The sequence below is a fragment of the Mandrillus leucophaeus genome, unplaced genomic scaffold (genome assembly GCF_000951045.1).
Source record: "Mandrillus leucophaeus isolate KB7577 unplaced genomic scaffold, Mleu.le_1.0 Scaffold322, whole genome shotgun sequence".
Lineage (NCBI taxonomy): Eukaryota > Metazoa > Chordata > Mammalia > Primates > Cercopithecidae > Mandrillus > Mandrillus leucophaeus.
In genome coordinates this window covers 3,518,626-3,533,152 of record NW_012103388.1, presented here as the reverse complement: position 1 = coordinate 3,533,152, position 14,527 = coordinate 3,518,626, and the positions used below count along the sequence as shown (strand labels likewise).

General features: G+C 41.5%; 1 protein-coding gene across 4 annotated transcripts in view; it reads left to right on the top strand.

The window, feature by feature from the left end:
- Positions 1–13,698, top strand: part of RIOK3 (RIO kinase 3) — a 28,038-nt gene extending 14,340 nt beyond the window's left edge. For 3 of the 4 annotated variants that reach the window (XM_011988089.1, XM_011988091.1, XM_011988088.1), the window contains 7 exons: positions 257–384; positions 6,179–6,376; positions 7,708–7,867; positions 9,769–9,849; positions 9,942–10,031; positions 11,538–11,645; positions 13,384–13,698. In XM_011988089.1, coding sequence (XP_011843479.1) covers positions 257–384; positions 6,179–6,376; positions 7,708–7,867; positions 9,769–9,849; positions 9,942–10,031; positions 11,538–11,645; positions 13,384–13,491 — 873 coding nt within the window. In that variant the 3' untranslated portion in view covers positions 13,492–13,698. The remainder of the gene's footprint in view (positions 1–256; positions 385–6,178; positions 6,377–7,707; positions 7,868–9,768; positions 9,850–9,941; positions 10,032–11,537; positions 11,646–13,383) is intronic. The other variant, XM_011988090.1, reaches the window with a different exon arrangement.
- The last annotated feature ends 829 nt before the right edge of the window (positions 13,699–14,527 follow it).

The window sequence follows — 14,527 nt, the reverse complement described above, 5'->3', positions numbered from 1 at the left end:
CTAGTAAAAATGCAAAAATTAGCCACATGTGGTGGCGGGTGCCTGTAATCCCAGCTACTCGGGAGGCTGAGGCAGGAGACTCACTTGAAAGCGGGAGGCGGAGGTTGCAGTGATCAGAGATGGTGCCATTGCACTCTAGCCTGGGTGACAAAAGCAAGACTCCGTCTCAAAGGAAAAGAAAAAGTTATTAGAAGTGGCCCAGAAAATATTTTGTGATTAGCAGTCATTTTCACTTACAGTGCTTTATCTCTTGCAGGAAAAAGCAGTTGATCCTAAGACACGTTTACTTATGTATAAAATGGTCAACTCTGGAATGTTGGAGACAATCACTGGCTGTATTAGTACAGGAAAGGAATCTGTTGTCTTTCATGCATATGGAGGGAGGTAAATGAGCAAAATATGATACCATCATGTGAAAACTTAGTCTCTTCTCCCCAAGATTAATGGATTTACACAGAATCAAAGATAATGCTGCATGGCAAGCAGCGTAATTTTTAAAGTGTTACTGTAGAAAGTCCAGGCAGTATAGGAATGTATAAAAAACACAATCATCCTAATACCACCACCCAGAGATAATCATTTATAATTTTGGGTAGACTCCTCCAGTTTTTTTCAGTGCGTATATTATTTTCTTTTTTTGAGATGGAGTTTCACTGTTGTTGCCCAGGCTGGAGTGCAGTGGCGTGATCTCGGCTCACTGCAATCTCTGCCTCTTGGGTTCAAGTGATTCTCCTGCCCCAGACTCCAGAGTAGCTGGGATTACAGGCGCATGCCGCCACGCCCGGCTAATTTTTGTATTTTCAGTAGAGACAGAGTTTCGCCATGTTGGCCAGGCTGGCCTCGAACTCCTGACCTCAGGTGATCCACCCGTCTCGGCCTCCCAAAATGCTGGGATTATAGGCGTGAGCCACTGCTTCCAGCCTTCCTCATCTTTATCAATGTTTAGTACTGTCAAATCTAATGCTTTTTGTCAGTGTGAAAGATGAAAAGTAGTATCTTGGTATTTTGGTGTGCATTTATTTAATTATGATTAAGTTGTACATTTTTTTCAAGTGCTTTATTGGCCATTTGTATTTCTTTTTCTTGTCTTCTCTCTTGTTTATACTTTGTCCATTTTCTGTTATACTTAATATACTCTTTTTTTTTTTTGAGATGGAGTTTTGTTCTTGTTGCCCAGGGTGGAGTACAATGGCACAATCTCGGCTCACTGCAACCTCCGCCTCCTGGGTTCAAGCGATTCTCCTGTCTCAGCCTCCCAAGTAGCTGGGATTATAGGCACGCACCACCACGCCTGGCTAATTTGTGTGTTTTTAGTAGAGATGGGGTTTCACCATGTTGGCCAGGCTGGTCTCAAACTCCTGACTTCAGGTGCTCCACCCGTCTTGGCCTCCCAAAGTGCCAAGATTACAGGCATGAGCCCCTGTGCCTGGCCTGTTATACTTAATATACTCTAATAAAATAAGTGATAAGTCTTTCTGGTGGAATTGGTATCATAGTCTGTACTTTAACATTTCTAAGTTAGCAAAACTAGAGAACATTCAGTTTTCTACAGCTAAAAGTAAATGCTTTTAAAAGTTTGTTAGTTTTCTGTGGTACATAACAAATTGCCACAGACTTAGCAGACTAAAACAGCATCCACTTATTGTCTCGTAGTTTGTGTTGACAGAATCCAGGCACGGCTTAACTAGGTTCTGTGTTCAGGGTTTCACAAGCTTGCAGTCTAGGTGTTGGCCAGGCTGTGTTCCTTTCTGGAGCTTGGTGTCCTCTTCCCTTGGCCACCTTTCAGTTCCTTGCAGCTGTAGGACTGAGGTCCCACTTTCTTGTTGGTTGTCAGCAGTGGGCTGCTCTCAACGCCTCGAGGCCCCTGCAGCCATGGGGCCATCTCACAGGCCCCTTCACACACTAGCTCACAGCTTCAAAGCCAGCAGGAAAATCTCTCCAGTCTGCTAAGACTGAGACTTAGTGGGATGTTATCATGGGAATGACTAGACCATCACCTTTGCCACATGACCTAACCAGGGAGTGGTTATCCCACACACGCTGAAGGGAAGGAGATATTATACGGGGTGTGCACACCAAGGGGGCTGCGAGTTTTTGGAGTCATCTTAGAATTCTGCTTTTCACAAAGCTCTGGTTGATTGGTTTCCTTCCTTCCTTCCTTCCTTCCTTCCTTCCTTCCTTCCTTCCTTCTGTCCGTCCGTCCGTCCATCCGTCCTTCTTTTTTTTTTTTTTGAAATGGAGTCTTGCTCTGTCACCCAGGCTGGAGCGCAGTGGCACAATCTTGGCTCACAGCAACCTCTACCTCCCGGGTTCAAGTGATTCTCCTGCTTCAGCCTCCCCGGTAGCTGGGATTACAGGTGCACACCACCATGCCAGGCTAATTTTTGTATTTTTAAGTGGAGATGGGGTTTCACTGTGTTGGCCAGGCTGGTGTCAAGTACCTGACCTTGTGATCCACCCACCTCAGCCTCCCAAAGTGTTAGGATTACAGGCGTGAGCCACTGTGCCTGGGTCAAAGCTCTGGTTTCTGTCACTCTCAGGTTGGTCAGGCAATCAACAATTATTCAAGCAGTAATTTGTCCTAGATTACTCAGGGAATAAAATATAAGACATATTTTTTACTCTCAAAGAGCTTAAGCTTTAGCTAAAAAGAGAACATTACAGTAAGAACCATTATGGTCAATGAAAGATAATTACATAATAGAGTACCCAGTTATGCAAATGAGACCTTATATGGGATAGGAATAGCGAATAGAACAAGATCATCTTCAGGCACATTCAGGGAAGATATCATAATGAAGTTGGATCTCAATCTGGATTTTAAAAATAGGTTAACAAAAAAAAATCCATTGGGAGGCTGAGGCAGGCGGATCATGAGGTCAGGAGATTGAGACCATCCTGGCTAACACAGTGAAACTCCGTCTCTACTAAAAAATACAAAAATGTTAGCTGGGCATGGTGGCGGGTGTCTGTACTCCCAGCTACTCGGGAGGCTGAGGCAGGAGAATGGTGTGAACCTGGGAGCGGAGCTTGCAGTGAGCCGAGATCACGCCACTGCACTCCAGCCTGGGTGACAGAGCGAGACTCCATCTCAAAAACAAAAAACAACAACAACAAAAAATTCCAATGTTGAGTATAAAGGGTAGTTGCAGAATATATATACAGTATATCATCTATTTAAATTTTTTAAATCATACAGAAAATTACAGAGATGTTTATAGATGCTTGTGGATACTTATATATTATCTTTTAAAAGAGACTAGAAATACAGCATTTGTGATAGTTGTTGCCTCTGGTGAGTTAAGATGGGGAATGGTAATCAGAGGGCACTTCAGTGATGTTTAATTCTTTAAGAAAAAGGGTAAGGGTGGGAGGGTTGAAGTTTAGGTACTGAGAGGATTAGGAAGGTATGTGCTTAGACGTAGTAGGAAGTAAAGTGGTGTAAGCAAATTGGAAATTGGTAAGGAGGACCTTAAAAGCTAGGTAGACGGATGTGTCATTTGCTAAGAAACAGGATCTTTTTGTAGTAGGACAATGACAAGGCAAATCTTATAAATTGGACTCGATCCTAGAGACCTTCCAAGTAAGGGATCTCTTGTATGGCATTTTTGCTAGGGCCTTACCTACTGTGTGGTTAAACTAGTCCAATGAAAGGAGCTTCTTATCTCAAAATCTAGCGTATTCTGTCATAATGTCTTTTAAGTTATTAGAGATTTCTTCTCTGAATAGAGTCTCTAATCTGTCTCCCTGAAAATTGTGTCATCTGTTTACCAAATAGTTGAGCAACTGTCATGTACTCTTCCAGGTACTAGGGATACGGCAATGAATGGTACAAGGAAGGTCCTTGGTCTAATGGAATGTGCTTCCCCCGTCCTCAACCCCTCTCCATGACAATAATAAACAAAAAATACCAGATATGTGCTATGTGGATAGTTAAAATAGGATGATGTCGTAGTGACAGGCTGACTAGCTTTATTAGTAGGACAGGGAACGCTTCTCCAGTGAAGTGACATGTGAGTGACACATCTAGGATACATCAAAGATCAGGTGGATGCGCATTCTGGACTAGAGAATAGCTAGTGCTAATGCCTTAGGACAGGTACAAAGTTAGTATCTTTGAGGGAGCATAAGAAACCCAGTCTCCCTGGAGCATAGGATGTGAATGGGAGAGGGGGCTAGAGGAGTAAGCAGGGGCTGGACGAGGTAGGATTTTGTAGGCCAGAGTAAGGAATCTGCTCTTTAACTGCTCTGGGAACCAAAGCTATGAGTTGGTTCTTATTTTCAAAAGATTGCTGTGTGGAAAATGAATTATAGGAGGAGAAGAGAAGCAGCAGTAAGGTCGGTTAAAAACACTGTAGTAGTTGAAGTGAGAAATGGTGAAGGGTTGGACTAAGGAGGGCAGTAGTGGAAGTGAAGAGTAGGAGAGTGTTGGCGTGTGTTTTGGAGGTAGAGTGAACAGCACATGCTGTTGGATTGGATGTGGGTGTGGGAGGACAGATTCTGGGCTAGAGCTGCTGATGGTGGTGCCATTTGATGAGGTGAGAGCCTGGGGAAGGGTAGGGTGAGGACTCAGCATGAGTTTTGTTTTGGGCATGTTAAATTTGAGATGCCTGTTAGACTTCTAAGTGATGTCATGTAGGAGTTGGATAAATGGGCCTGAAGTTCTGGGGAAAGTCAGGACTGGGATAGAAATGTGGGAGTTATTGGCCAGGCACGGTGGCTCACGCCTGTAATCCCAGTACTTTCAGAGGCTGAGTTGGGTGGATCATCTGGAGTTTGAGACCAGCCTGGCCAACATGGCGAAACTCCATCTCTACTAAAAATACAAAAATTAGCCGGGCGTGGTGGCGCGTGCCTGTAATCCCAGCTACTCAGGAGGCTGAGGCAGGAGAATATCTTGAACCTGGGAGATGGAGGTTGCAGTGAGCCAGGATCGTACCACTGTACTCCAGCCTGGGTGACAGAGTGAGACTCTGTCTCAAAAAAAAAAAAAAAAAAGAAATGTAGGAGTTATCTATATAGAGATGATATTTAGAGCCATGGGGCTAAGTGAAATTGCTCGGGAAGAGAAGGGAGGTTTCTTAGAACCAGGTGAAGGACTTTAACCTTTTGAGACTAAATGGAAGAGGAGTCAGCCGGGAGAATATGGTACAGAAGGAGGTTTGATTCAGATTCTGTCCTTTGGAAATACAGTTCCTTTCTGTCCCAGATTAACATCCTATCAGATATTTAAAGGTAAATATTAATATTGTTTCTCCTTCCATCCACCTTTTCACTCCCACTGCCACCATCATGACTGAAGTTCACTATTGGGGGACTATTGCAGTAGCATCCTGAGTCGCCTCACACCTCTAGCCTGTCCCTGTGCCCTCTCATGCTGATAGTATTGTCCACTAGATCATCATGAAGGACGCATTTGAGAGTGCCATACACAGAAACCCTCGCATTTCCCCATCACCTCTAGGAATTTGTCCAGGCTCTTCACAGATGTGCCTCTGTCCTGTCCTTTAGCTCCAATTTATTTTCATTATCTCTCCAGCCAAGTCTTAACTCTAGTGTTTGTTGTTCCTCAGATATGTCCTGTGGTTTCCTGCCTCTGCTTTTGTTCATGCTGTTCAGATCCTACCCATTGTCCTGTTTCTGTTTCAGATGGCACTTGTGCCATGAAGTCTTGCCTGATCTTTCCAACGAAAAGAGGCCTTTCCTATTCATGTGCTGCTTTTACTCTCTGCTGCCACTTCTCGCAGACTTGTGGGGCAGGAACCATTTCATTCCCCTTTATGTCTGCTAGGAGTGAAAGAGTGATTTTTTAAAAAGCTGTTTTATTTGTTGCTTTTATTGAATTTTGCTCCTGAACCATATTGGGAAGACTGTCGCCTATTTTCAAGTGCATATGTCTTCATTGTATTTCAAGCTTGATTCCATAGTCATTAAGTGAAGAACATTATGTGATAGATGGTTGAAAACTGGTTGACAATTTATTTGAAAGTATATTTTATTTAAAAAATCAAACCAAAACCTAAGGCTTTATTAAGATCCAAAACCTAAAGGCTTAAAAAACAAGACTTGATGCTGAGAGAGGGCAGATCTAATTTAGTGTTATAGAATCTTTGTTTTGAAATTGTTGTACTTGTGAGCCGGCAACTTGTACTGACTTGATTTTTTTTCTTCCACTTAGCATGGAGGATGAAAAGGAAGATAGTAAAGTTATACCTACAGAATGTGCCATCAAGGTATTTAAAACAACCCTTAATGAGTTTAAGAATCGTGACAAATATATTAAAGATGATTTCAGGTTTAAAGATCGCTTCAGTAAACTAAATCCACGTAAGATCATCCGCATGTGGGCAGAAAAAGAAATGCACAATCTTGCAAGGTAAAGAAAATATTGTGCTAGATGTAATCTTGGGTAAATATCTTTTTGCGTTAGGATAAAAAAATCCATGCTTTCTTTTAAATTCATTTATAGAAATAATGAAAGGCCAGGTGTACAACCTCGATTCATACTTTTAGGATGAAAAAGCCATTTTCTTTTTTCTTTCCTCAATGAAACTTGAGGGAAAGGAAATCTGGTCTTTTTCTGCCTTAGACACTTTATCATATATCTAAATGCCATTTTTAAATTGCTTTTATCAAGAAGTAAAACTTCCAGCATCCAATTAGGCTTAGCATAAAAAAATGGTTTCTTTTTTGTTTCAGAAAATGTTTGTTACATTTAATTTGTTAATTTTGTGGGAGTAAGTTCTTACCAATCAAATTACATTTTGTTTAAATTTTTATACTTGTATCTGAATTTTCTAAGCAATTTATTTTCTATCAAGGAATTTGTTTTATCAACCAAGAAATTCAGTAATAATCCTTCTCATTAAAAACCTTTCCATTACCTTAATCTATTAAAAGCTTAATTTTAGTTTGTTATTTTCTAAAGATATTTGCTTTCAAAAGTAATTATTCATATATCCCAGTTACAAAATTCTTCTACTGAGAGTTCCCCACCAAAATAAGCCGGGCATGGTGTGCACGTGTACTTCCAGCTACTTGGGAGGCTGAGATGGGAGGATTGCTTGAACCTAGGAGTTCAAAACCAACCCGGAAACATTAGACTCCCAAGACCTTGTCTCAAAAAAAAAAAAAAATTGTTTTCAATTAATTAATTCCAGGTAGAATAATTTTCTAGAAGGTCTTGCTGTCCTCCAGTCTCTTTTCTGTACTCCTGAAATTCCTGCCTTTCTTAAAAAACAGTGTTCCATAGTGGAGCTTGCCTGTCTCTGCAGCCTCAGCCCACATTGCCGTTCCTCCTACTCACAGATCTATGTTGATTGATATACATTCCCCAAACGGACTATGCTCTTGAACACCTCCCTGCATTCCCTTGCACTGTCTTCATCTGGCTAATTCCTGTTCCCTACCTCTTCTTCTAATAAGCCATCCTTGGTGCTGTGTGCTCGCTCCTGTATAGCTCCTACCCATACCTCTGCCAGTGTGTACGTCACGCTGCATTGTAATTGTCTCTTTACTTGTCTGTCATTTCCATCAGTCCCTGAGCTCCCTACGAGTAGAGGCGGTGTTTTATTGTCTTTGTATTCCCACGTCACCAGGGTAGAACATAGTGCCAGCTCATTGTAGGCCCTTATTAATATTTATTGAATAAATGACATTTTTTTCTCCTTCTGATCTGTATATTCTGAATCATTTCTTTCTGTATAGAATGCAGACAGCTGGAATTCCTTGTCCAACAGTTGTACTACTGAAGAAACACATTTTAGTTATGTCTTTTATTGGCCATGATCAAGTTCCAGCCCCTAAATTAAAAGAAGTAAAGCTCAATAGTGAAGAAATGAAAGAAGCCTACTATCAAACTCTTCATGTAAGTTGTGCTTTTAAAAGCATTCACACACTGCCTTTAAAACATACTTCCTCTAGACTTTAAAAAAATGTCCTTAAGGAAGCCAGGCATGGTGGCTGACACTTGTAATCTAGAACTTTGGGAGGCTGAGGCAGGAGGATCACTTGAGCCCAGGAGTTTGAGACTAGCCTGGGCAACATGGTGAAACCCTGTCTCTACTAAAAATACAAAAAAATTAGCTGGGCATGTGCCTGTAATCCCAGCTACTCGGGAGGCTGAGGCAGGGGAATTGCTTGAACCAGGGAGGTAGAGGTTGCAGTGAACCGAGATTGCGCCACTGCACTCCAGCCTGGGTGACAGAGCAAGACTCTGTCTTAAAAAAAAAAAAAAAAAAAATTAAAAATTAGCTGGGCATGGTGGCACACACCTGTAGTCTAGCTACTCGGGAGTCTAAGGTGGGAGGATCACTTGTGCCCAGGAACTTAAGGCAGCAGTGAGCTATGATTGTGACACTGTACTCCAGCCTGGGTAAGAGATAGAGCAAGACCCTATCTCTTAAAAAACAAACAAAAAAACCCAAGTTCCTTACACAGTGCTATTTGAAGGTGCTATAATAAAGACAAGTTGAAGTTTGTGAAAGAATGTTAACACGGAAGAGTTGTTTTTCTATCAATATGTGTGTGTCTTAAATAGTTTTAGAAAACTTACAGACTTAACCAGGGAAGTCTTCATTGCCAGGATTAGTGACATATAACATGAAGCTGTTTTTCACAAAACTTCATTAAATAAAATTTGCTGTTACTACATTTAGGAGATAAAGTGCCTCATTAGTTTGTGTGCTTTATTGAATGTTATAGTTTTTTGGGGCTTTTTTTTTTCCCAAATAAGAGATGGGGTCTCACTATGTTGCCCAGGCTGGTCTTGAACTCCTGGGCTCAAATGATCCTCTTGCCTCAGCATCCCAAAATGCTGGGATTACTGGTGTGAGCCACCACACCCAGCCATTGAACGTTACAACTTTAACAGTGAAGGAAAGGAAGCAGGTTTGGTCTCATCATAAGAGAGTGATGATGAAAACTGAAAATAGTAGGGAGTGCAGGTGTTAAGTTGGAAGGCACATGTCGGGAATCTCAAGGAAACTACGTGCTTTGAAATAGCAACTGAATTCAATCTGAGGGCCTTTCTAGGTTGAGAAAATGCTCCTAATACTGCTATTATCCCTCTGTAGTTTTAATTGAACACTGGAGAAACTTAATGTGCTACTTGATGCAATCTCTGCATGAAGCTGTCATGTAGTGCAGCCATTGATCTAAATATGGAAATGTTAGTCCAAATTAATTTTTAAAGATACAGCTAGAAAGGTGATCCACCTTTCTCTGCTTCCAAAGGAAAACATTGAAAGGAAAATCAAGTATGTTTTTCTGGCGTCTTTGGGAGGTGGGGTGCCTAGGGAAGAGATTAAATAGTGATGAAACTTTCCTATTTAATTCTATTAAGGCTGGCAAACAAATACATTAATGTTGATTTCTACTATAAGACTTTAGGGGGGCCGGGCGCGGTGGCTCACGCCCGTAATCCCAGCACTTTGGGAGTCCGAGGCGAGCGGACCACGAGGTCAGGAGATTGAGACCATCCTGGCTAACACAGTGAAACCCCGTCTCTACTAAGAAAATACAATAAATTAGCCGGGCGTGGTGGCGGGTGCCTATAGTCCCAGCTACTCAGGAGGCTGAGGCAGGAGAATGGCGTGAACCCAGGACCGGAGTGAGCTGAGATCGCACCACTGCATTCCAACCTGGGCAACAGAGCGAGACTCCATCTCAAAAAAAAAACAGACTTCGGGGGGGTGTCATCATCAATAATATACTATATAATCCCACTTAATTTATTCATTTCCTAATGTGTGCCTTCCCTCTTCACAGTTGATGCGGCAGTTATATCATGAATGTAGGCTTGTCCATGCTGACCTCAGTGAGTATAACATGCTGTGGCATGCTGGAAAGGTGAGGAGAACCTTTTGTTGACATTCAGATTTAATTACTTTAAGTAAAATTTCAAATGTAAATACATCAGTCTGTGTTCTGTATTGAAATAGGTCTGGTTGATCGATGTCAGTCAGTCAGTAGAACCTACCCATCCTCATGGCCTGGAGTTCTTGTTCCGGGACTGCAGGAATGTCTCGCAGGTAGACGCGTAAACCAATATACCTTTTTTGTTGGATGTAACAGCTGTAGGTATTTTTCTCACTCCCAAGTAAGAGGACCATATTCTTAGAAATTGAAGGAAGGGATACTGGCTGCTTTCAGGACAAGGATATAAAGATCAATTTGTCATATTTCATTTTGCAAGAATTTGATTCCATGTTTCATAGTTGGGTAAAATGTTCAAGGGGTGCCAGGTGCGGTGGCTCACGCCTGTAATCCCAGCACTTTGGGAGACCGAGGTGGGTGGATCACTTGATGTCAGAGGTTCAAGACCAGTCTGGCCAACATGGTGAAACCCCGTCTCTACTAAAAATACAAAATTAGCCGGGTGTGGTGGCAGGTGCCTGTAATCCCAGCTACTCAAGAGGCTGAGGCAGGAGACTCACTTGAACCCCGGAGGCAGAGGTTGCAGTGAGCCAAGAACGTGCCACTGTACTCCACCCAGCCTGGGCAACAGAGCGAGGCTCCATCTCAAAAAAAAAAAAAAAATGTTCAAGGGAATGAGTGTTTTGGCTTCTATAAGCAGTTGAGTAGACATTTCATGTGTGCATAGTGCTTAAACAGAAGCTGGCATATGGTGTGCCTGCATGCTTGCTGCCATTATTACCATTAAAAGAGAGACAGTCTCCATTGTGGGACAGTGTCTGATCACTGTCACTGTGAAGCAGGGAGAAAAGATTAGGTGGCTGGGCATGGTGGTTCATGCCTATAATCTCAAAACTTTGGGAAGCCAGGGAGGGAGGATTGCTTGAGCCCAGGAGTTTGAGACCAGCCCGGGCAATATAGTGAGACTCCTATCTCTCCAAAAAAATTTAAGAAGTAGCTGGGTGTGGTGGAACATGTCTGTAGTCCTAGCTGCTTTAACTGGGAGGCTGTTTTACTAGGGAGGCTGAGGCAAGAGGATTGTTTGAGTCCAGAAGTTCAAGATTAGAGTGAGCTGTGATTGTGCCACTGCACTCCAGCCTGGGTGACAGTGCTAGGCCCTGTCTCTTAAAAAAACAAAACATATATATACATAAGGTAAAATTCAGTAAGCACAGGGTTGGGTCATACTTATTTGGCATTTCTAAGGGAAATGAATTGTTGGCAGTAGATTCAGATAGGAATGATCTTTCTAAAGGATAGAGTAACTTCATATTGGACATAACCTCTGAGTCTGCTTGAAAATTTTAATTTCTGGGGTTTAGTGAAAGTATTTCCTTTACATATTCAAAGCAATGCCAAGTGGTTTTATATATAGCACTCATTTTTATAGCTATAGGAGGTGCAGTGGGATGAGCTAAATCCAGAAGGCAGAATGGATGTGTGAGAGGATGAAAAGCAACTAGAACCTGAGTGTAGTCCAGCTTGGAAGTAGGAAGATCGATGGTTGAGAAATGAGGGAAGGAATGTAGTGGTGTCTTTTTATAAATGTGCAGCTCCCTGTTCTTAGTTTATTGAGAACCTTGCTAATACTTCTTGCTGACTTTCTTGTATTTCCTTTCTAGTTTTTCCAGAAAGGAGGAGTCAAGGAAGCCCTTAGTGAGCGAGAACTCTTCAATGCTGTTTCAGGCTTAAACATCTCAGCAGATAATGAAGCTGATTTTTTAGCTGAGGTATGTGATAAAAAGCTGTTTTTCACCTTACTGCTCATACAGAACTGCATAGAGGAGATAACTAAAACCCAGAGCTAGTTTTATCCTCCCTTTCCCCCAAAAACAAAATTAATTTGAGATTTTTCTTTTCTTTAGATGTTTTTGGTTTTTTATTTTTCATTTCTTTTTTTTTTTGATATGGAGTCTTGGTTTGTCACTCAGGCTGGAATGCAATGGCTTGATCTCAGCTCACTGCAACCTCTGCCTCTTGGGTTCAAGCGATTCTCCTGCCTCAGCCTCCCAAGTAGCTGGGATTACAGGTGTGTGCCACCATGCTTGGCTAATTTTTGTATTTTTGGTAGAGACGGGGTTTCGCCATGTTGACCAGGCTGGTCTTGAACTCCTGGCCTCAAGTGATCCGCCCTCCTTGGCCTCCCAAAGTGCTGAGATTACAAGCATGAGCCACTGTGCTCGGCCTGTTTTTTTCTATGATTGAAATTCAGAATACACACACAGCAAAACATTTCTTCACAGAGGGCACCATTTGGTTAAGATGGGCAAGCTGCACATTTTCAGTAGACTCCTATTTCCCGTATTTCATGAATGCAGAAGTTGATGAACACTCTGAGTGATACAAAAAGCAGTAACATGTGATCCCTGCCCTTTACTAAACATAGAAAGTTAGAAGTGCCCATCTTTGGAAATACCCCGTTATTATAATGTCAGATCTAGAGAACCATGAAAAAGCTTCCTCCAGAGAAAATCTCTTAAAATTGAACAAAATCTAAAAGGTGAAATAACAGTTAATTATTCCCAACATTATACCAAAGCAGAGAGTGATTACTGAGTGTTCCAGAACTCCCCAGGATGACTTGAGTTTGGGTAAGCTGTGCCTAGCCTAAGGCTAGAGAGAAATAACAGAAAGAGTAAATTCAGCTTCCAGCACAATACAGTTGCTCAGTAAGTAAATGATACTGTTGTTTGATGAATGATAGAATTCTCTTTTTCCTGTTTCTGGAATGTTTTATAGAATACATTTCAAAACATAGATGATTCCAATTGCTAGCTGGATAAAGTTAGTAAATGTTGACCCTTGTAATCAAGTTAAAAAAAATACATGTATGTATGACTATCTGTGTACACTTGGACACATGCACGCGGGCGCGTGCACACACACACACACATAGTAATTTCAACTCAAAGGCAGAATCATTAGGAATAACCTAGTTTTTAAGAGAGTAAAAGTTACTGGCTCAGCCAGGCATGGCGGCTCACTCCTGTTATTCCTGTAATCCCAGCACTTTGGGAGGCCAAGGAGGGAGGATCTCTTGAGCCCAGGAATTTGAGACCAGCCTGAGCAACATAAACTCCATTAAAAAATAAAAAAATTGGCCGGTCACGGTGGCTCACACCTGTAATCCTAGCACTCTGAGAGGCCAAGGCAGGTGGAACACCTGAGGTCAGGAGTTCAAGACAAGCCTGGACAACATAGTGAAACCCCGTCTTTACTAAAAATACAAAAATTAGCTGGGTGTGGTGGCACATGTGTCCCAGCTACTAGGGAGGCTAAGGCAGGAGAATTGCTTGAACCCAGGAGGCGGAGGTTGCAGTGAGTCGAGATTGCACCATTGCACTCCAGCCTGGGCGACAGAGTGAGACTCCATTTCAAAAAAGGAAAAAAATTACTAGCATAATCTAAAATATGGTTTCTGTGAAAAGTAGGATTTTGACAAATGGATTCAATGTATTATTTTTGTAGATAGAAGCTTTGGAGAAAATGAATGAAGATCACGTTCAGAAGAATGGAAGGAAAGCTGCTTCTTTTTTGAAAGATGATGGAGACCCACCAGTGCTATATGATGAATAGCACTGATACCCACTGCTTCAGTGTTAACACAGCAGTGAGTGTCAGCTGCCAATAGCAAATGAAGTTGTGGGCGACTCGAAATACCAGAACACGGGGAGTGGGCAATGGTGCTTCTCTGCTTCCCCCCTTGTAACCCATGTGCCAGATGTGTGGAATCTTTAGCTCAGCATTGAGAGAATAAAATGTCACTACCTCTCATCTTATGAACAGGATAATATAATTCTTTAACAGCTATAGGTTATCTGGCTGAAGTAGACCTAATTTTACATGACTTGTGGTGTAAAATGTCTTGATGATAATTTTTAAAACTTAGGCAACATTTCCAAATATGGGAGGAAAGGACAGATGTGTTTACAAGGGAGGGTTTCATTACAACGTATTTGCTTTATTCACCTCCCTGTTTTGTGTTGCATCTTTCCTTGAATATCTTACTGGCCCAGAGTTAGCCTTTCTCAATTATGTTTCCAGACTGTGGCCGTGATTCTAAAGGAAAATGTGTGCTCTTTAATGGGTAGAACAAGTGGAAATTTGGTTTCAGAATGGCTGACAGAAATAGACATAAGCCATGTAATTTTTGTTGATATATCATGAAAATGAACAGAATTCTTTTTCCATACTTATATCTAAGAAAAGGCATCATAGGTTTCTGAAAGAGATAAATATATAACAGCTTTTTAACTATCCAGTCAACTTTCAGCTTTTCTACATTTAGGTAAAATGGTTAGGATATAACTCATAGTGTGGCTAATCTACATTTATCAATAAAATGTAAATTATCTGAGAGGACAGAATATAAGATTGAACCATGTTTGACATATTTGAATTTAGTTAATGAAGCAAAATTCCATTTACATTTCACTAAAACTGTGTACTTGATTGATTTTCAGAGAAATATCACAAATTAGAAATATTAAATCAAAGGATGAAAGGTATATATAAAACAATTTGGGGGCCAGGCGTGGTTCAAGCAATTCAAACAGGAAAATCGCTTGAACCTGGGAGGCGGAGATTGCAGTGAGCTGAGATCATGCCACTG